General features: G+C 46.7%; 1 protein-coding gene across 10 annotated transcripts in view; it reads right to left on the reverse strand.

Moving 5' to 3' along the window:
* DOCK3 (dedicator of cytokinesis 3) overlaps positions 1-22188 on the reverse strand; it is a 143896-nt gene that overhangs the window by 72845 nt on the left and 48863 nt on the right. For 9 of the 10 annotated variants that reach the window (XM_045579538.1, XM_045579537.1, XM_045579540.1 and 6 more), the window contains 4 exons: positions 20223-20371; positions 15023-15107; positions 10571-10612; positions 9907-10061 (listed from right to left, as the gene is read on the reverse strand). In XM_045579538.1, coding sequence (XP_045435494.1) covers positions 9907-10061; positions 10571-10612; positions 15023-15107; positions 20223-20371 — 431 coding nt within the window. The remainder of the gene's footprint in view (positions 1-9906; positions 10062-10570; positions 10613-15022; positions 15108-20222; positions 20372-22188) is intronic. The other variant, XM_036432180.2, reaches the window with a different exon arrangement.

A 22188-nucleotide genomic window follows, 5' to 3' on the forward strand; every position in this document is an offset into this window, starting at 1 on the left:
GCCAAGCAACACGCGAGGGCACTGCACACTGCCCACAGGTGCTGCTGTTTCCTTGCTGTAGCTCTTATCGTCCCCAAAGGCGCTGCTCCCGAACTGTGCTCCCCAAGACAAAGGGCAGATATAGCAAATTCCAGGTGCACAGAGCTGCTGCCCATCAGAACCCAAGAACAACTCCTCCCCCTCCTCCCCCTCCTCCTCCTCTTCATCCTTCTCTTCCTCCTCGATAGTGGAAGGCGGCCCCTCAGGCAATTCCCTCAGTGCCTACCCGAGCTTCACATTTCCTAGCCCAGTGGTCAGCAAACTCATTAGTCCACAGAGCCAAATATCAACAGTACAACGACTGAAATTTCTTTTGAGAGCCACATTTTTAAAACTTAAACTATATAGGTAGGTACACTGTTATTAACTTACTTAGGGTCCTCCTAAGCTGGCCTTTGCTAAAAACTCAAGGGGCCAAAGAGCCACATGTGGCTTGTGAGCCACAGTTTGCAGACCACTGTCCTAGCTTTTCATGCTCTCGTTTCACCTGAGCTTCTTCACAATTTGTGAAACATTCAAAATAACTGTGTGTGGGGGTTTTTGTTTTCGTTTTTCATTTCAAAGGGCTTTAGGTACATAAATTATTTCCTGTTGTGCTAGCTTCTCCAATGGAAATGATAACTAAGTGATGCTCTCTGTTCACATGAAAACTATTTGAAGGCCAATGTCTATCCAATGTTTCCTGATTTGGCAACAGCTAATCTGCAAAAGAAATGGTTAAATATTGTTGGGAAATAATTCATTACACACACACAGTTTCTATCCTCTGGGACTTTCCAGAGGCTTATAACCTTATGTGCTTTAAGTACCAGTCAGACACGTGATATTTGACTCACAACCCACTTATGTGTAAGGCAACAGAGCCTGCACAAACACAGTCTGCTGTGTGCCAGTGAGAGCCACACAAAATACTACTTCCCAAAGGTGTGTGTGTGGGGCGGCGGGGTGTGTGTGTGTGTGTGTGCGCGCTGTGGCCAAGAGAGTAGAATTTATTCGTGAGACTTTATAAACAGCCCATCTCTACATGAGGGCAACAGGCCGGTTTTCCTCTTTGATAATCTGAGAGAGAAAGAGATGATGATAATTTCCCCCTCTTCAATAAGCAGAGCTGTAAGAGAACTGTTGCGCGTTTACTTGTCTTTATGATACGCTATACATGGCACTGTGTGAAGTTACCTTAATTTCATGTTATTGAGCAGGTGCTTAGAGATGAATTCCATAATCCGATGTGTGACAAGTCTAACACGACTTAATTCCAGAAGCACTTGCTTCTATAAAGTTCTAATTCCTACGCTTCTCCCATGAGGCTAGCGTTGGGCGACTTCCCGGAGGCTCCGGCCTCTGCAGGGCTCTGAGCAGAGACGGTCTGGGACGCCCAGGAAGGGGATTTTCTGGGCTCTGTTCTGGAAACGTAAGCACTGTCCTCAGGAAGTCCAGAGGAATTCTCTCAGCTTCTTCCCTTTAATCGCAGTTTCTCACTGGGTCCTCTGTGCAGACAGATGCCAGCCACTTAGCACCTCTCCCAGGACAAACTTCCCCGTGCTTACGACAGGCAAGTGGTCCCGAGCCCCCACTGCCTGGTGCTAGCCAGCAGGTGAGGGCATCTCCAATACCTCCTCGTGGACTCATTCTCCACCTGAGCCCACTCCGCTTTCTCTCTCAAGCTCTTTAGGTTCCCCCTTCACTCAAAAGCAGGACGAGCAGAAGTGCACAAAGGAGTTCAGAAAGGCAAACCACTGCCGTGGTTTTCACATTTATTTTTAGTATCAGCTTTCCCCTTCTCTCCAACAAAGCCTTGCACTGTTCGCCAATATATGAAAAATTTAAAGACTTAGCTACCGTGGTTGAAGCAGAGATGGAGGAAGGAGGCAAGGGTAGGAACCCCCTACCTACCCTCTCTCCTACCCACCAACCCGGAGACACTTCAGGCTCCAGAGAACACTTCATAAGCACTGGTACAACTCAGCGTGCTTTCCAGCTTTCCTCCATCTCTGAAGATTGGGCTGGTTCCCCTGTCACTGCAGTACAGCTCGGCTGTGAGGACTTCATTCGGAGCCCCAGGAGTCCTTCTCAGGAATGACCACCAGGGGCTGCCCTGGCGCTCTAACCCTTCAAGTCCCAAGTCCTGTCTGTGGAGCAGGGACTGTACCTCCTAAGTCCGCAGCTCAGAGCCAAGCAGCGGCTCAGCAGACAGCTGCACTAAGTGAAAATGAGCCCCCTTCACGCAGTCTTGTTGGCCCTAACGGCTTTATGCTGACGGGACAGCACAATTAAAACTCCACAGCAGTGGGAGCAGAGCGAGGAGTAATAAGGGCACGCTTTCCCCAAAGAAGGCTCTATCTGCACACACGGCGTTTTCCTGCTCTGAAGGCTCTCCGGGACTCCTCGCAGTAAACGAGCGTTCTGAATGTGCCTGCCGCCGCCCAGCTCTGATGGCATCTTAGCTAATGGCCTCTGCTGTCCTGCCACCTGGGCAGAGCTGACAGAATCCCGTCACCCGGGTGGGTGCCAGGCCGGGGCCTCTGGTGAGGAGGATCTCGGCAGTGGCAGCCGACCTCCCTGCGCCCTTCCTGCCTTTCGGAAGCCCAACCAAAGCATACAGAACGCCGACGTTTGGACTCAGGAGCCAAGCTCCAACACGTCTATGCTCGCCACGGTGGCCGGGACTCTCCCCCCAGGCTCACTGTCCTCCCCAGCACTGTCCTCTGCAGGGATAGACACTCGGACTGTACAGCTGAGGGGACGGAGCACGAGGGCAGTCCGGCTCACCCCGGCGCTAACCACGGTAAGGCAGTAGAATCTCGGAGTGTGCGCTGAGAAAGTTTAGGACAAGGGCAAGGACAGACCTCAGAGATCAAAGCCAGGAATCCTGACGAGCCCGACACAAACACAGGGCTGAGCTGGATGACCGTGGGGGGCTGAATCGTCCTCAGGAGCAGTGGACAGAGCACAGACTGGTCCTGGCTGGCCACAGCTGGTCAGGAGCTCAGTGTGGAGCCAGTATAGGCAGATGGATGAGGCAGGGGCGGAGGCACAGGTCCTAGACGACACAGGCCCAGCCCCAGAATGGGTGCTAGAATCCTTACAGAAGAGTTCTCACCGGGCCAGACCGGCTGCAGAGCTCTGGGTACCAGAGATGATGCGTAAGCGAGTGTCCCTGGGCCGAGGCTGCTGCTTCACTCACCCGCGCCCTGCAGGCCCATGCGGGCGGGTGCTCTAGGCAGTGAAGCTGCCACAAGCCCATCCCTCCCCTTCCTCTACAGCCTTCCTTTTGACTGCCCACTCTATCTATGCAAATGCCACTAGCCAAGTAAGGTGAACTATCCGTTCCTCTGAAGCCATCCACAGGTGCTCAGCCTGATCAGTGTGAGCCTTAATATTGTATATCCTACAAATTTCTTAATGAAAGAAAACAATTGCAGTGCAGAAATTCTTCAAAGCATCTACACCTTCCAGGGTTTGTAGGGTACATTTACTTGCTGTCTGTTTCCGCCTTTAGAATGTTAACTCTCACAGGAAAGGGCTTTTTTGTCTTGTTTTGTACTGAATCCCTGGTGCCTAAAATAACTTTCACATGGTTAGGTGTACAACGTGCTGAATAGATCAACAAGAGGCTATTATAGCTGCAATCCACTCCAATTTGTAAAAGTAAGTCATTTTCAGACCAGCACTGTAACTGTGTCACTACCAAGTCATTGCTAACACCCTCCCACGCCTTCTGGACGCAGGAGCTCTACCCAGTTCCTGAAAAGGTGAAGGGATTGAGAAGTACAAGTTGGCAGTTATAAAAATAGTCATGGGGATATAAAGTACAACATAGGGAGTACAGCTCATAGTATTCTAGTAACTATGTATGTGTCAGATCAGTACTAGGCTTATGAGGGCGATCACTTCGTTAATTATATAAATGCCTCATCACTATGGTGTACACCTGAAATATAATATTGTGTGCCAGCTGTGATTAAAAAAGAAATTAAAAAAAAAAATCCAACCAACTCCGTAAACTCAGCTGTCCCAGCAGTGCTTCTCAACCTTGCCTGCACACTGGAACCACTGACAGCTCCGGCTGCATGGCACTGGGAGCTTCCATCCTAACAGGGCCCTTTGCCCTTGACTGGAAATCATCAAGGATATGTTTCTTACTAGCTTGAGAGAGAGGAAGAGAAAGAGCAAAACACAGATTGGTTGAGCAGAACGGAAGTGGCCTTGGCCTATGGGACTGGGTTTGACTCTGCTTTCCACCATTCTACAGTGTCCACTCCGTATTCCCACCTGTGGTTAAGGGCCTCCACATACACTCACAGTCACTCCAACACTGCAGTGCTAAGGCCAGCACAGGCAATAATCAGTGACGATAATGTAATTTTTGTCCAATAAACAGGGATGGTAATAAGACTTGTTTTCCTGTGCACCCAATAAACCAGTTTTGCTTTCCGTTTTCCAGCTACTGGCCTCTCCCCTCTCTAGTGGGTTCCCTTGTGTCCGAGCACCTCACCACGTCACACTGTGGCTCCCTCTCAGCCCAGGCTCCAGCTCCCCGGCCTCCACTGTCATTGGTTTATTCAGTGCCTGTGGTCGGCAAACTGTGGCTCGCGAGTCACATGCGGCTCTTTGGCCCCTTGAGTGTGGCTCTTCCACAAAATACCACGGCCTTGGCGAGTCTATTTTGAAGAAGTGGCGTTAGAACAAGTTTAAGTTTTAAAAAAATTGGCACTCAAAAGAAATTTCAGTCGCTGACCTGTTGATATTTGGCTCTGTTGACTAATGAGTTTGCCGACCACTGCTCTATGCTGTCTTGAAATATCCCTATTTTCCATTAAAAGCTCTTGAAAGAAAATGCTATATTTTTGTGTGTAGGTTCAAAACTCAAAAGCCACAATCAGATTGATATTTAATAGGGAGTTTTTAAGTTAGATCAGAAGAGTCCGTGTAAGTGTATGTGGACGGAGAGGGGGTAAAGCTGACAGGTCCTGTGGTGGAGGGTAACCTCACAGGTGATCCGACCATACTTCCTATTTGGGCAGGTCTCGGGGGTCGTCACCCCTGAGGATGTAACTTTTTTAGCAAAAGGTTTATCTTTGTCTTGGGCAAGCCTTGCCATTGTTTTTGTGCAACACATCTTGGACATAAGCCTTAAGCACCCCCACGAAAGCACATAGTCTTGCTAGCTCACCTGTACCAATCCCTGCCTCATTCTCTCGCACTTCCATGTAATATTCCTCACGTTCCCTCTAATCCGAAATGCATAAAGTAAACAGCAAAACTGTCCTTCTCTGGAGCATTTGAGATACTGCTTCCCAGCAGCTGTCATCAGTTTTGGCTCAAATAAATTTTTACAAAAATTCTCTCCAGGGTTAGACACTCTTAAATCAGCATGTGTTATGGCTCCCTGGCAAGTAACGGGGCCGCTAGGATTTCAATCATCATTAACTGAGTTTAAGGAGAGCGACCGGCAGAACCTCTTCCACATGAGTCTCTAAGTGTGCTCACAGGACGCCGGCTGGCCTCCCTCGGCAGCGGCAGCCGCAGCCGCACCAGAGGCCTCGCAGGTCAGTTAGCTCAGGCAGCCATGCTGCAGCAGAACAGGCCCCGTTTTCCGCCACAGAACAGGTCTCCCAGGGCCAGCTCTATGTACTCGGTGTCTGACACCTCAATGTCCACTTCTCTCATCCATTTGCCTGTCTAACAAGGCGGACAGTGGCCCTTCCTGGTTCCCATGACCGCAAAGGACCCGTCTCTGTTCAGAGCCGCCTCTCACTTGTCCCAGTGCTTTTCCTCCATGCGCCCGTCTCCCGTTACCCTGACAACAGCCTCCCGCCGCTGCTGCTCCCGGACACCAAGCTGCACATCCAGTGCCCCGTGTGCCTTCCTCTCTCAGGAATCTCCATTCCGGGCTGTCAAGCAGCACAGGACACACCCTTCCAAACGGAAAGCCCGACGCCCTGACCGATGATGTGCTGACAGGTCTAGAGCTATTCCACTTTGCCCTGTGTTATGACGTAGGCAGAGCAGAAGGTAATTTATTGTAAACAGAGAACTCAGAGAACCTGGTCATTTCCTTTCCCCTTTCTGTCCAGACTGTGGATACTGTGTAAAAACTTTCCTCCAGCCTGACAACTAGGCTCGGAATATAGTGAGAGGGTATGATGGCTACACAGGAGAGCGTTTCTGACCTTATTCTCAGGTGAAAACAGCACAGGTTTAACCACACACCAATGTACATATCTAAAGGGAGCGTTTCACTGGGCCTATCTCTTTAGCAGATTTTCCCTATAACGTTTCTGAGTATGATCTGATGTGTTGGACATATACGTAGAAGCATGTTGAGTTGGCTTGGCCACTGGAATCAATACAGTTGTCCATTAAACAATGTGGTGATTAGGGGCACTGCCACCCCACCCGTGGCCACAGTCAGAAATCCACATGTAACTTCTCCAAGCCGCCCCTCTGTCTCCATGCAGGAGTGTTCTAGGACCCGCCCCATCACGGATAAAAAATCCGCAGACGCTCAAGTCCCTTATCTAAAACGAGAGCCCGATGCACCAAAACTCATGCAAGAATAGGCCTCCCTTCCTGGCTGCCAGCACCAGCTCCCCTCCCGCACCCAGGACCGGGCTTTGCTCCAGCCGCCCACAGGCTCCCAGGATCCGGGAGGCTTCCCTCCGGGACTGGGCCTCACTCTGGCCCAGCTTCGTCCGGAAGGACATACGGTCTAATTAGCATATTGTCCTTTTATTATTCTAGGTGGTGTAGAAAAATGCATACAGTTGGTCCAACCGTGAATTGAAAATACAGTTGTTTTTCAAAGTGAAATTGATTTCAGAGAGAAGAAGGGGGGAGGGGAGAGAGAGAGAAAGAAAATGAGAGAGAGAGATCGATTAGTTGCCTCCTGAACACATCCCAACCAGAGGAGAACCCAATACCTTTTGGTGTACAGGACGCTCCAACCGAGCCACACTGGCCAGAGCCAAAAATACTGTTTCTGATGCACGGTTGGCGGAATCCATGGATGTGGCACCCAGGATCTGGAGGCCCAACTGCATACTTACTAAACAAAATGGACATATAAGAGGACTCGCACAGTTCAAAACGGTGTTGTTCAAGGGCCAACAGCAGAGCCAGGATCCTAGCCCCTCTGATTCCTGCTGGGACGTAGGAAACCTTGGGGGGCTGCTGGGGAGTGGGCTGAGCCCCAGGCTGGACCACCCCGGGCCGGAGCGGAAGCCTGACCTGCAGGACCACCGCCAGCTGCATAAGCTCTTGCAGAGGAGCTGCAGTTGCATCGTAGACACGACCTCCTTTGCAGAGGGAGGCAAAACTGCCTGCCTTAGTGAGCACTGATCGCACCATCATTTTAAAAGAAAATCTTTCTCCAGGGGCACCTGAGACTTTCAGCGGCAGATTATCTCACTTGGGTGGAATGCCTGACTCTCGCCAGAACCCTCTGCTTCAATTACAGAGGCAGCTGATTTTCAAGGAAAAGTTTATTCCACACAAGGGGATTTTAATGCCGAGGAAACAGCAGAATAGGAAATGAGGATTTTTTTGCTTGTTTTGCACAGCATCTGTGAAAAGCTGGCTAACTTAAGTGTTTTCGTGTGATAATCAAGAGTGGTTAAGTTTCTGAGGGCAACATAGCATTCCTAAGGCCCAACAACAAAACACAAAAACAACCCCCCCCTCGGCTTCCCGCCTAGAGAAGACTCCTCGGGGACAGGCAGGGAAGGGAAGAGATGATCGCTGGCCCCTGAGGCTCAGAGCCTGGGCTAACCCTAAGGCCAGGGGGAGCTCAGAGAAAACCGGCAGTGACAGTCACAGTCCTGTGAGGAGGGAGTCACAGAACAGGAGAGGAAAGTGTACCGCCCAGAACCACATACAGATGACACAAACTCTGTTGTAGATGACTGTGTGTACTATTCTGAGGAGGTGATTATATGGTAACTGTTAAATATAATAAGATAACGGTTAACAGTCGTAGTAGATATGCATACAGAAAAATATTTTTAAGCAAAGGTAATGATTTCCTTATAGAAGGGGAACCATGATATTAGGAAAAAAATAGAAAAGACATCTTAAGTTCTGGCCATTCATAGGCTAAATTCCTCTCAACTTACCCCTTCATCATGGAAAAGCAAGCAGATGTTTGTGCCTCACTGCCAGCTGCCATTTAAAGACGGGGCAAGTATCAATGAAACATTTTGAAGTTTTTTTCCATATTGTAGAACTAGTATTTGTTATAATTCACTATAATTGTCTTTCCTTAAGATTGTTGCCAGCCTCTTAAAAAAAAAAATTACTAACAAAACTTCAAATATCTGTCAATTCAAAAATTCTTTTCAAAAACTGTAGTCTTTTAAAAAATTACTAAAGATTATAATACATATACATGGTATGTATATATATAGTGTCCCCCCACAAATACTAGTCATACTATGCATGTAGTTGTGAACAGTGAACAACATTTCATGAACGCTCCTTTACATACACAATGTAGAAGTAGCCCCTGTTTTGGCAGAATTCTAAGATGGTCCCCAAACTTGCCTCTTAATTCTAAGGAGGCATCAGTCCCAGGAATGCCAGTGCAGAGGCTTTCATTCCAGTGAGCGGTGACAGCTATGGCAGGACTGGCTGTGGAATAAGGGGGTTGTCTGGGTGAACCAGGCCTTTCAAAGTGCAGAATTTCCGCCCACTGGGTACAGAGTCAGAGATCTGAAATCTGGGAAGGGCTCACTGCATGCTGCCCCTAAAGACGGAGGGGCAGCCCAGGCAAGGCAAGCAGGTGCCTTTCGGAGCCGAGAGCAGCTCCGCCCTGCATTGGGAGACCCTGAACCATCCCAGGGCCTTCAGACCAGACTGCAGCCGAGGTGACACCCTGAGCGGAGCACCCAGCCGTGCCTGGATGGACTTCTAATCTCCAGGGCTGTGAACTAAAATGCAATCATGTTAACCCATTATGTCTGTGGCAATTTGTTACGAACAACAGAAACTAATTTAGTCACTCACTTCTTTTTGCCTCAGTATTTTCAAAGGTTACACTATTATTTTTTTAGACTGCCTTAAGATATTTGCTATTACAAAATAACATTCTTACATGTATGAGTTTATTGGTATCAAATTGTTCAGAGTAATAGGTACAAGATTTTTAAAATGTGCTATGAAACCAAAAGCAATGACAGAAAAATGGGAAACACTGGACTCCGTAAAAAGGAAAAACTGCGGTGCACTAAAGGACATCATCGAGGACGTGGAGAAACCCTCCAGAACGGGAGGACGTGTGCGCCTCCCGGACCTGCTAAGGGCTGAGCATCCGGAAAGCACAAAGAACCTGCATAACCCCGCCGGCCTCCAGAGGAAGCGGGGCCTGGAGCGGCCTTCGCCTGGGCGGGAAAGCAGGCTCACCTCCGCCCCTGGCCGCGCCTCTCCCCCAAGCTCAGCCCCCCCTGCCCGGCAGACGCTGCCCCTCCCAGGCCGCGGCCGCAGCGGCACAGAGGCTGCGTGGCCCCCACTCCGGACACACTGGCCGGTGGCCCTGCGAGCCCTCCCTGTGTGTGCACAGGGCAGAGCCCGGCTCCTGCCTCCGGAGCGGGGCCCCTCGGACCCGTGTTCCGTGTTCCTCCTGCCCCTGGTCTCCGGCACTGGACAGACGCCTCCCTCTCCCCGAGGTGCCCATCGGAAGGAGGCGCAGGAGAAAGCAGGCCACGCACGTGCCTCCAGGAGACACTGGATGTGAGGCAGCACTGCCAGCTACGTGAGCGGAGGTACTGCATCTTGTCTCCCCCCCACCCCACCCCCCCCATGTGTCCATCTTCTCTGAGGGCCGGAGAAGGTATGACCAGCTCTCCCGGCTCAGCCCAGGCCTCGGCTCACCTGATCTGCTTGCCCTCCCGCATGTCGTACAGGGAGAAGAAGACGTCGGTGTCCTCCCCGATGGTGTTGTAGGTGAAGCTCTTCAGGCTGAGGAAGAAGTGGTGCGGCACGGGCATCCGGCAGCTTTCCCCGTGCCGCGGGCGCATGGTGTCTACCTGAGGAGAGAGGCAAACCCAGCGCTGTTGTCTGGCTCCTGGGAGTGAGCATGGAGAGGAGGAAAGAACTGACTGGCTCCCGCACGGAGAGGCCTGCGGGTGTTCTCTGCAGGAGAGCCGGGTCAGTGCACCGGGTCTGACCGCAACTACGCAGCTGGGAGAAGCAAGCCGAATGCCAGGGACAGGGCGGGAATTCCAGCCCCCTCCCCGGGTCCCACCCCTCAGCTCTCCAGGGAACCGTTCCCCAGCCACTTCCCCGTGGTCCGGCCCTGATCCTGGTGCACGGGACTCACACTGGGCGGTAACAGTCACCACCCTAAGTGACATTTGTGTTTCCTGGCGGACTGGTCACCCAGCCTCTCAGGCTCCCTTCTTCCAGCTGCGCTTGCGTGCAGATGCACAGAGAGGGCCTGGACACCGCTCACAGGCCGGCTCCTTGGCGGAAAGCGCACAGGAGGGAAGAGCCCGGGCGTCCTCTCCGGTGCCTCCGGGGCCGCTGAGCTGCTTACCTGGGACGTGCTCTGCTGGACACTCTGCCGGCTGGATAGATGCTGCGGAGAGAAGGAAAGCATTTCACTCAACTGGGAGGAACTTTCCATTGAGTCTCTTCTTCCCGTATTTTAGGCCTTCTGCTATGTCTTTTATACATACGATCTCATGTAATTCTGATAACCTTGTTAGATAAAAGTCACTCACATTTGGTTAACCCTTAAACAACCAAGGCTTAGCACAAGAAAGCCATGCGCTGAAGGTCACGTGGCAAGAAGGCGGCAAAATCCGGATTCAAACCCAGGCCTCTCAGCTCGGAGTCCCGCCAGGTCACAGGAGGTACTGGCTGCTGGAGTTCGCTTTGGCTCCGTTCTCTCCGCACACCGCCCGTGCCATGTCTGAGCCAATAACCCGCTGTCCGGCCCTCCTCACTGCAGGAGGGGGAGCCTTGGACCTGACGGGGCTCCCTCCCCAGCATCTCTCCAGCTGGTCCTCTGCTGCTGGCTGAAGTCAGAAGCAGCAGATTCCAACCCCAGCCACACCAAGGAGGCTGTGAGACTTCAGAGAAATCAATCACTACTCTCTCCAAGAGATACTTTCCTTAACTGGAGCAATAAGGTAAGGGCTTCTGTCCTCCTCACAGGGTGTTAAGAGGCTCAAAGTTCAAACTGAGAAGCAGCGTGACAGAGTAGTTAGGGACCTGCATCAGGACACCTGGTTTTCAATCTAGACTCACACCTGTGTTTCCTCATTTGTAAACTGAGGACAACTTTTTAAATCTTCATCTGAGGACAGTTTTTCCATTGATTTTCAGAGAGACTGAGAGGGAGGGAGCAGAAAGAGAGAAATATCGAACTGCCTCCTGCGCATACCCCAACCGAGGGTGGGGAACGAACCCGCAAATGAGGTATGTGACTGGGAGCTGAACCAGGACTAACCCTCTAACCACTGAGCAACAGGCCAGGACAAGGATAACATTTTGTGCTGAACTCAACATCATAGGATTTTGTGCAGATTAAGTTAGCGTATACCTATATTTGTGAATGACTGACCACTGTTATCTATGATTAGTATTCTTCTTATTGGCATTCTTTAAAAAAATAAATAAATAAATAAAAATTAAAAAAAAATAAATATATATATATATATATATATATATATATATATATATATTTTATTGATTTTTACAGAGAGGAAGGAAGAGGAATAGAGAGTTAGAAACATCAATGAGAGAGAAACATGGATCAGCTGCCTCTTGCACACCTCCTACTGGGGATGTGCCTGCAACCAAGGTACATGCCCCTGTCCGGAATCAAACCCGGGACCCTTCAGTCTGCAGGACTACGGATCTATCCGCTGAACCAAACTGGTTTGGGTAGCGTTCTTCTTCATAATTAGTTACTATAGAAAAGTCAGTCTCACTTAGAAGTAACCCTTGCCAAAAATAAAAACAAACAAAAAATGATTAGCTCACAAACATTGGGTCCCTGGTCTTAGGGAGCTCAATAGTGCGTTTCTATCCTGTTTCCGCTGGGCCTGGAAGCGTGAGGAAACGCACATCTGGTGAACGCTTCCTCATCGCGCAGGTACAGACTGGTTTCTGAGTAGAATGGCCTCACTTCTTTTCCAAATACATACATTTAACCCTAGATAAAACTAAAGTAAAATTATTCACTTAAATGCATCTCAATAACTGCATTTGCTATTAAATATTCATGTGCATTGTTAAATTAGCAAGTTATTAATGACTATTAATGTTCATTTATGGGACTACATGCCCAGGTTGCGGGCTTGATTCCCAGTGTGGGGCGTGCAGGAGGCAGCCGATCCATGATTCTCTCTCGTCACTGATGTTTCTATCTCGCTCTCCCCCTCCCTTCCTCTCTGAAATAAAAACATGTTTTTAAAAAGTTTGCAATGAAGTTATCAGTCCTCTGTTCACCCTGTTCTGTGTCCCAAAAAGGTTCTTTCAACTCTTCAATGTGTTTTCCTAAATTAATAAAATATTTCTTTATGTCATACTTATAATTCTCCAATTTTCGATTTCTCTAATGTGGCCTCTTATAATGGAGCTGAGGATTCTGGTATTTGTTTCTATCTATCTCACAATTTGTTTCTATCAATTGTATATGTAATGTCTTGCAAATTTTGGTCAAAACTTGATACTATTGTAACCGTTAGCTCCTCCAGCTACACTTCCTGTCTTCTAGGCTTTCTGCTTTAGGATCGGAGATCACTTCGTTCTATTAAATTATAGGGCCCTTTCCTATGCCCTCCAATAGCTCTACAAAATACCTTTTAGTAGCGTTTCCCCCAGGGTGGTTTCCCCATGACACTCCAGGAAGTGGGCTTTCACCTGGGGACACCCCTGCCGGCGGCGCCTCTGCTTCCGCGAGGACCAGTTACTCCCCTGGCCACCTGCGACCCTGGACCCCCCGAGGCCACGGAGCGTTCTCTGCTCCTCTCAACGGAGTCAGAACCCCTCTCCTGGTGGCACATAGTAGCGTCTTTTGGGTTGCTCCCATACTTTAAATAAATAATTCATTTTCAGTGGCTTCCTGAAAAGGGTTTCTAAAGAAAGATTTTTTTTGAGACTTTAAGTGAGCAAAATCTTCTTTAGGCTACTTTCCCATTTGATTGGTAATAGGGCTCAGTAATATAAAATTCTGGGTTGAATTTTGTCCCCATCAGCATTTTAAAGGCAATTCTTCGTTACAGCTGGTTTCCAATGTTGCTTTTAGGAAGACAAGTGCTATTCTTACAACAAACCCTTAGTAGGTGACCCACTTTCCTCGCAGGAAGCTTTTCAGCTTTGTGAGCTGAAATTCCACAATTAAATGCTAAACACTTGTTCTACCCTTTCTATCTGGAGACTCGTATCTATTTTCTGGGAAAGTGTTATTTCTAGCTGCATGAGATCTAAGTGTCATACAGCGTTGTATGAACTTAAGGTGTAGGATTTGACCATCTGATACACATGTGTGCTGTGAGATAAGCTAATTTCATGTCACGGAACTCCCTATTGCTGGGTGTGAGATTTGAGATCTGCCCTTTTAGAAACTTCCAGCACATGACACCCTGCTGCTGCCCACCATGCCCAGGCTGTGCAGGTGATCCCAGAGCGGAATCCTCTTCCCTGTAGAGGTTTGTACGCTTTGACCAACACCCACCCTCAGCCCCTGGCGATCACCATTCTACTCCGTTTCTACGAATGCAGCTTTTTCAGAGTCTACCTATTAGGCCATGAGGTATTTGTCATTCTTTGACTCACTTAGCACAGTACCCTGGAGGCTCATCCGTGTTGTTGCAAACGACAGGGTAACCTTCCTTCTTACTGCTGGCAGCATTCCGTGGCACACACAGGGTTTCCTTTAGTCGTTCGTCCACCAATGGACATTTGTTTAGGTTGACTCTGTGTCTCGGCTACTGTGACCGTGCTGCAACCAGCGCGGGAGTGCGGCGACCTCACTGAGATGTGGCTTCAGTCCCTCCGGACACACGTCCAGAAGTGGGATTACTGCAGTTATAGTCTTTGTCTTTTGAGGACTCTCCATCCAGTTCCACAGTGACTACACAAACGTATTCCCACCAACAGTGCGCCAGAGTTCTCCGCTCCATATCCTGGCCACACTCGGCTCCTGTCTCTGTGGTGACAGGCATTCTATTCCAGGTGTGAAGTAATATTTCCTTGCCATTTTGTTTTGCATTTCCCTAATGATCAGTCATACTGAACACCTTTTCATCTTCTTAAACAGAAACTTGTAATTCTTTATAGAACTTAATTCTCACCAGTATACAGGGTGTTCCAAAATATGGGTGTCCCCCTAAAATATATACACACTATGCGGATTCTATTACACTTTTGAAAATGAAGTGTATTTCAACAAGCACTCCCTTTATCATCATCCAAAGCGGTACACTTCGGGGGCACCTGTGTGCTTCTTCAATATGTACATACTCCTTAAAGAGAGGTTTCACCCGTCTGCGGTTTCTGACATGTCATACAGTAAAATTGTGTGCCTTTCATTTGCTTCTTTCCAGCTTATAAAATGTGGTCTTGGCTATTTGCCAACTCAATACATTTCTGCAACAACTAAGGATTTAACAGGCTGTCTCTCTCTCAGAAATATTGACACATTATTTCCATGTTTAATCACTAACTGGCTCTTTTAAGCTTGAACTGGAGACAGGATTTTAGGAGCTGGTGAAAGCTAAAGGAGCTTTGGCTCTGTTTACCGCAAAACCAACAGAGAAACGCCCACTGACATTACAATAGCCCAGCGCTCTGCACAGTAATTCCACTTAGAAAAGCAAGTGTGACACACTGCCAGAATAAGGAAACCCCTTAATTATTCTGGGACAAAGACAAAGGAACAATTTTATTTCATAACATCTTTTCATAGCATAATTAGGACAAATAAAGGAGGAAAATGAGTGTGCAGGAGCAAGCTACCCTGCGTTAGCCTTCTTACCATTTTGTAGAGATCAGAGACACTGATCTGGTCCGAATCCACCACCTCAAAGTCCTTCCGAGGCACCAGGTCCAGGCCCAAATGCCTAGAAGAGAGAAGACCACACTCAGCCGCACGTGTGAGAGCCAGGCCGCCGTGAGCTGTGGACAAGGCTCAGGCCTGCTCAGGCACAGCCTTTGGTAACACGGCCCTGCGTTCACCTTTAGGTAAATACGTAAGGCGACGCACTGCTAGGCTCAAGCAGGCCCCCGTGATGGTAAGAAAGACTCATCTGCTATCGCCTTGTAAACAGGTGGATTGTGTTCATTAAGGATGGTTTTTCTATAATCATGAATAAGTCACGTTTATTTTTTATTTCTCCCCATCCTACAAGTATGCTCAAGGTTCAGTCATGCATCACTGCCACTACCAAGAGAAGTTAGCCAGGACCCAAGTAGCTGTGTAATCCAAAGCCAGACACGTAACAAGATCACCTGCTGAAGATATTAAACGCAAAGAAATGTATGTTTTGGTGGAATTTTATCTTATTTTCAATTTAATTAAAATTGACAATGGGTTATAGTAAAGACATTACCACATATTAGCCAATATCTTAAGAAACTTTAGACAGAAGCTTAACCAAAGAGGACTACTGCTAAAGAACTCGGTACTTGGGAGATCTGGTGTACCTCAGGCAGAAGGAAGAAATCGTGTGATTAACGGTCGGCTTGGAGGCAGTGTGAGACAGAGACTCACTGGACATAATCAGAACTTGGGTTCAAACACAGGACACAATTTATAGTCAATAAATGTTAGCTCCTTTCTCAGACTTTCTAGAAAAACAGCTCTGAACCTGGAGTCCAGTGGAGCGGTGGACCCTGAGTGCTTACAACAGTATGTACACTTGTTCATTGTACAAGTGATCATTCACAACGTTTTCCAAACATTCGGCAGCCAGGCCACTGAAATCTTTTAGATACAAAAATGAGACAAAATTTCATAGATATTCTTTAACCACTAGAAGTCACAAAATATATGATAGACTAATAGTAGAATTAAGTAACAAAAAGACTATGCAAATAACCCGATTAAAATGGGTGTTTCCAATATAAGAGCTTAAGGGAAATCCGGCCGATCTAAGCCAAAGGGCTGGGTGCATGTGCTCTGAGTCAGTGCACCCACACAGGGATACCCTGCCAACTCTATCTTATCGGCACTCGGACACTCTTGCCTTGCTTGTCCACCCAGCTGTCCACCTATACCCCCATCCACTCACCTCAGACCTTTTATGCAGCGACCACGTGCTGAATTCAAGAAACACGGCAGTTTTCAGTCAAGCAAATGCTGATATTCAACAGGCTAACTCTCCCGAGAGCAGTGTTTTCCCTCGCCTAGAGGTCACTAGAGCACGGCACCTTTTAGCTTCTCGGTTTCATTATGAACTAAGAGAATGATTCACAGGTGATCGGATAAAATAGAGGACGAGTTCCTTCTACTAAGACTGACTTCAATGGAGAGAGAGTAGTTTTCAGAAGCTAAGTTGAACAAGTGTCCTCATTGGAAGAAGGAAGAGAGGCGGCACAGGGAGAAGCAACACGTGTTCACACACACTGCCTCTGGGGGAGGTTCCTGGCCTTCTCTGTGGTTTAAGGACACAGGAGTTAAGTGCAGGAAATGGTCAACTTAAGGAGTTTATGTTCACAGCAGCCGAGCAGTTAGGAACGTGGCTCTCAGGTTATACTGCCTGGTTCATATCTTGGCTCTTCTCCAAGCCACGCTGTCTTACCTATTAGCATAGGGTGTTGTAAGAGTTAATCCAGGTAAAGCACTCTGCACACTGCTGGCATTGTGAACTGCACAGCTGTTATAATTATCACCAGTATGTGTTACATTATTAGCCAATATATGGCTTAAAGTGTGATCAGAGAGACGCAGTGTCTGAATAAGACTCAAACAGAAGCAGAAGACACACATCTATATACATCTACATACAGAGACAGTACACAGCTGAGTTTTCAAAAATGGTCCTACTAATTGCTTAGGTCAGTGGTTAGCAAACTCATGAGTCAACAGAGCCAAATATCAACAGTACAACGATTGAAATTTCTTTGGTGAGCCAAATTTTTAAAACTTAAACTTCTTCTAATGCCACTTCTTCAACATAGACTTGTCCAGGCCGTGGTGTTTTGTGGAAGAGCCACACTCAAGGGGCCAAACAGCCTCATGTGGCTTGCAAGCCGCAGTTTGCCCATCATGGGCTTAGGTGAACCGTCTTCAAAAATATTTAGGCTTCGCTTACCACCTGTCACTCACCACTCATTCCTGCATTCCAATAACTCACTAAGTGTTTACCAGCACCTACTCTGTGCCAGTGCATGCTGAAGAGCAGACACAGCAGTGAATAGGAGACATGGTCCTGGTTCTACATTCTTTCGGGTGTCTCTCTCCAAGGGCCCTGAATCTTTACATCAAATTCTTTCAATTTTACATTTCTCTTTTCTTTTTTTCAAATTAAGGTTTTTGTTCTTTTTTACTCATTTTAGAGAGAGAGGAAGGAGAGGGAGAGAGAGGAAGGAGAGGGAGAGAGAGAAACATCGATGAGAAACATCAATGTTGATCAGCTGCCTCCTGCACGCCCCCACCTCCCTTGCTGGAGATCAAGCCTGCAACTCCAGCATGTGCCCTGACCAGAAATCAAACTGGTGAGCTCCTGGTGCATGGGTCCACACTCAACCACTGAGCCGCACCAGCCAGGCAGCATTTTACCTTTCTAAATGTTCTATATTCTATTTTCTACTGGGGATTCCTCATCTGCAAGAACACATTCTCAGTCCTTTCTGAAGAAGGGGGCCATGAAAGATAACGTCTCGACTCTTGAATACTTTCAAACTGCTTTATTTGCCCCACTCATGATTAGATAGTACAGCCGCTCATCTCCCCACATACTTTTGAAGATATTACTTCATCATATTCTAGCATCCAGTGTTACTGATACAACTTTTGAGGACAATGTGATCCTTATTCTTAAGACTTGCTTTTCTGTCTGAAAACCTTTTAGGTGGTTCTCACCAGCCGTGGGACACTGAAATACCTTCGTGTGCCTGGCAGTGGGTTTGGGTTTTCCTCATTCACAGCAGGTGTCTGGTGGGCCCTTTCAACCCTAAGACTCCTGGTTCTTTGGCTCTGAGAAGTTTTCTTCTGTCATTTCTATGGAATGTCTTCTTTATTTGCCTTTGTATGCTTTTCCCCCTGGAAATTATAATGTCTGATGTGGGACCCCCTGGTCTAACCCTCTATATTGCTCTTCTTTATTCAATCATTTCCCATTCTTTTTTATTTTCCTAGTGACAACATAAAATTATCTTCCTAAACGTTTTATTTTGGAAGTCACATACTCAGTTTCTTTTTTATAGCATTTTCCCCCTACATAATGGATTTTCTTGATTCTTTTGGAGGATACTCAGATTGTTTAAAAGTTCAGTAGATGAGTGTATTAAAAAAAACTGTGATACATCTATACATCAGAATACTGCGCTGCTATAAAAAGGAAGGAACGTCTACCATTTACAATAGCATGGATGGACCTGGATAGCATTATGCTAAGCGAATTAAGTCAATTAGAGAAAGATAAATATCACATGGTCTCCCTCATTTGTGAAATATAATGAACAACATAAACTGATGAACAAAAATAGATCCAGAGACAGAGAAGCATCGATTAGACCATCAAACCTCAGAGGGAAGGCAGGGGAGGGTCAGGGGAAAGGGGAAAGACCAACCAAAGGGCTTATATGCATGCATATAAGCCTAACCAATGGACACAGACATTAGGAGGGTGAGGGCACAAGCGGGGACGGGGGTACCATAGAGGGGTAAAGACACATATATGATATCTTAATCAATAAAGAAAAAAATAAAATAAAAAGTTCTTACTCATCTCTGACTCTCTCTGGGGCCTGATGACTTCCTCTGAGCTAGGCATTTTATTTACCCTGATTCCCGCCTCTTCTTTATGGAAGGATTTCTGCCAATGTTTGCTAATTCTCGATTGTCCACTCAGACTTCCAGTTCTTAGAAGTGCAGGAGTTTTCTGTCCATGGGCCAGTGACTAGCAAACTTCTCTTTCTGCTCAGTGGGAGGGATTTGGTCATCACACTTTGGAACCCTTTGGTGCCACAATGCCGAGGGCTCTACAGTAAGGTCCCCACTCTCTCTTGTCCGGTTTCCTCCTGGGCAGCTGGTCTGCAGTGGAAACACTGGCTGCCAGGCCTTCTCTCGTGATGGGGGATTCTTTCTCTCACACACTCTCACCAAACCCCCCTTTGTATGTTCAAAGGCACACTCCTCCCCTCCGTGATTCTGTGCGTTACAAAGCAGTAGCTCCTTCATTAGCTAAACTTCCCCTCATACACTGGGCTTCCTCTGTGCTCAGCCCTCCAACGGCTTTGTAGAAATGGGTCCATGTATCTCATTTATTGCCGGCCCCTCCCGTTCTTTTTCTTTTCTATTATTTCAATGATGTCTTGAGAGGGAGAGGAGCTGAAGACTTGTACTAATATACTTAAGGTATATGTAGATCTTAACAGGAAGTAAACTGGTCACTTCAAAGTTCAATGGACATGATTTTAAGAGAATGAGACAAAAGTATCTGAAAATTATATCAATGATTAAGTCTAGGAAGAAATAAAATCTAAATACTATTTACTCTAGCTTCCCATAGCAAAGTCTTAGGATTGTACTTGTATGGCAATAGCAAATAATCACACCCATACATACAGGGCTATATTTGAATGAAAATTAGTTAAGAATATTCTGAAGTACAGATGTAAAAATTCCCATTTGTAGTATATGCTTATTTAGATGCACCAAATTCACATTTATTAAAAAGATACTAAAAGATAAAACAAAAGCAAATTCTGATTCCTGAGGTCGATAATCAAGGAATTTGAGCGGGAAGAGACCTCAGCAGATCATGTTGTCCAATCTGATTTCCCAGAAGTTAAAACGGAGGCTGGGAGAGGGTCAGTGAGCAGAGCTAATGAGTGCCCTTTGCTAAACTAAAAGAAACGACAACTCATAGTAAAAATGACCAGAGCTCATTGGAGTAGAGAGTACAATAATGACTCTTACTCACTAGGAGAAGCTCCGGTTCCGCAGACTCCATGAGGACTGAGTTGCTGTAAACGAAGCTGAGAGAGGCCCAAACAGCAGGCATACTTACTCATTCCCCCAGTCCAGGCGCACGGTGATGTGCCGCTTAACCTCCCGCACCTGATCCTGAGTCAGGTGACCAGACAGTAGCTGCCTTCGAAGGTCAATAAGTTCATTCATCACATGGCGAAGTTTGTAGAAAAGATCTACTTTGTGTTTCTGAAAGGGCATTTTTGGTGTTGGGTGAAATAAAAAATGGACATGGAAAAGGAATGAAAAAAGAAAGAGAAATAGTTAAACTATGAGAAGTGCTCATTTCTCTAAACCTCTAAAAAGGCAATGCAAAGAGAAGTCCATCTAAGACCTAAAAGTCCTTAGTTCATGTAGTTCGTGCTTCCTAAAACCTCCACGCAGTGACGTAACGAGTGCTGCAGCTGCCCTGGCCGGCACAGGCCGTGTATGTCCACTCCACAGTCAGCGCCACTGACTTACGGGGACGGGAAGCCGCACAGGAGCCGAGCTCTGTCTGCTGACAGAAGGTACCATACTGCAGCAACACAGATGCCACCGCCCAGCAGCATCCCGGCTTCTCCAGGAGGAGTACTCAGTGGGGGAGGCGGAGCGAGAACCACTTGCCCTATTTAAAGGCAAGAAGGCTTCAAATAAAGCGCGGTCTCCAGAGGAACGTTCGCTCCGGCTTCCTGGCTCATCTGGTTTTAATTAGCTTCTGTAAACAGTATGCGTCCCCGGTGTCACAGATGCCTCGTCTTTCTGGTTTAATAAAAAGTGTCACCTTCATAAGAGGTGAGTGGGAACCTTTCAATGAACTTACTGATGTCACAGTGGCTATATTTATAAGTAAAAAATGTAAGTGGCATGACAGTAGATGCTTGAGAAAAAGTTATACTTAAGAACATAGATTTTAAAAATAAATTCCTATCTGCTCACAAATGAAATTTTTATTTTGGAATTTTTAGGTTTCTGTATTATAGGGAAGCATAATTTTATATAATTAAAACTCTTGGAACGTAACTTATCTGAATAAATGCTTTAAAGATAGATCAACCTATACTAGTGATTTTCAACCGGAGTATCGCAAGAATGTTTAGAACATGCAATACCTGACTATTTAACAGGGGCACTGGCCTCTTCCCTTAGATTGTCAAAAACAAAAATGACAACAGGCAGCCCAATAATAGCTGTCTGGATTGAATGAACCAAAATTATCCCCATTTTCTTTGTCAGATAAGCATAAAATATGTTTGATGTGGCACAGAATTTTACTAATTAGTTTATGTGTGTCATGAGATGAAAATCATTGACGTACTATTTGTTAGTAAAATCTCTATCTGAGATTTCCCCTAAAAGGGGGCTTGCCAAAATAAGCTTGATTTAAGTGGCTATAAGTAAAATTAATTATACAGTAAGTTACAAATGTTTTTGATTAGTGAATTATAAAGCAAATTGCTATGTTTTTATGTGGCAATGACCTCACAACAAATCTTCAAAACATCATACTCCTGAGAAACCACCGAATGGAGCACCAGACTTAATGGTCCATCTTAAAGAGAAACTATTTTAATTGGAAAAACCTAAGGAATCGTGTACTCTAACTTCATTTCAAATGGCATTCTGGCCCTTCTTTCCTCCATGACCGTATGAAGAAAAGTTAAGCACCTTGCTGGGACACAATGCTGGCAGAAGGGCAGAATTTACAAAGTCCTGCCAGCTCAAAAAGCAAGGCCTAAGCAAACAGCATCTGGCAAACTGAGATCTTGAAGATAAGCAGAAAAGGCAATGCGGTTTTGATAAAACAGGGCTACCTATCTAAATTTAAAATAGAAAGTTAGAATTATTATTTTCCCATGGAACCACATGTAATAACCCACTGCATATGTAATGAGCATTTATTCGATCACTCAATTAACAAATGATCACAACATCTTGTTGTGATCAGAAGTTCCTATTCCTGTGTTTTTGTTCCACAGAGAGAAAGTAAGTAAATGGTGGTGGTGAGCTCTAAGAAAGAACACTGG

This window comes from Pipistrellus kuhlii, unplaced genomic scaffold (genome assembly GCF_014108245.1).
Source record: "Pipistrellus kuhlii isolate mPipKuh1 unplaced genomic scaffold, mPipKuh1.p scaffold_m20_p_11, whole genome shotgun sequence".
NCBI classification, from domain to species: domain Eukaryota; kingdom Metazoa; phylum Chordata; class Mammalia; order Chiroptera; family Vespertilionidae; genus Pipistrellus; species Pipistrellus kuhlii.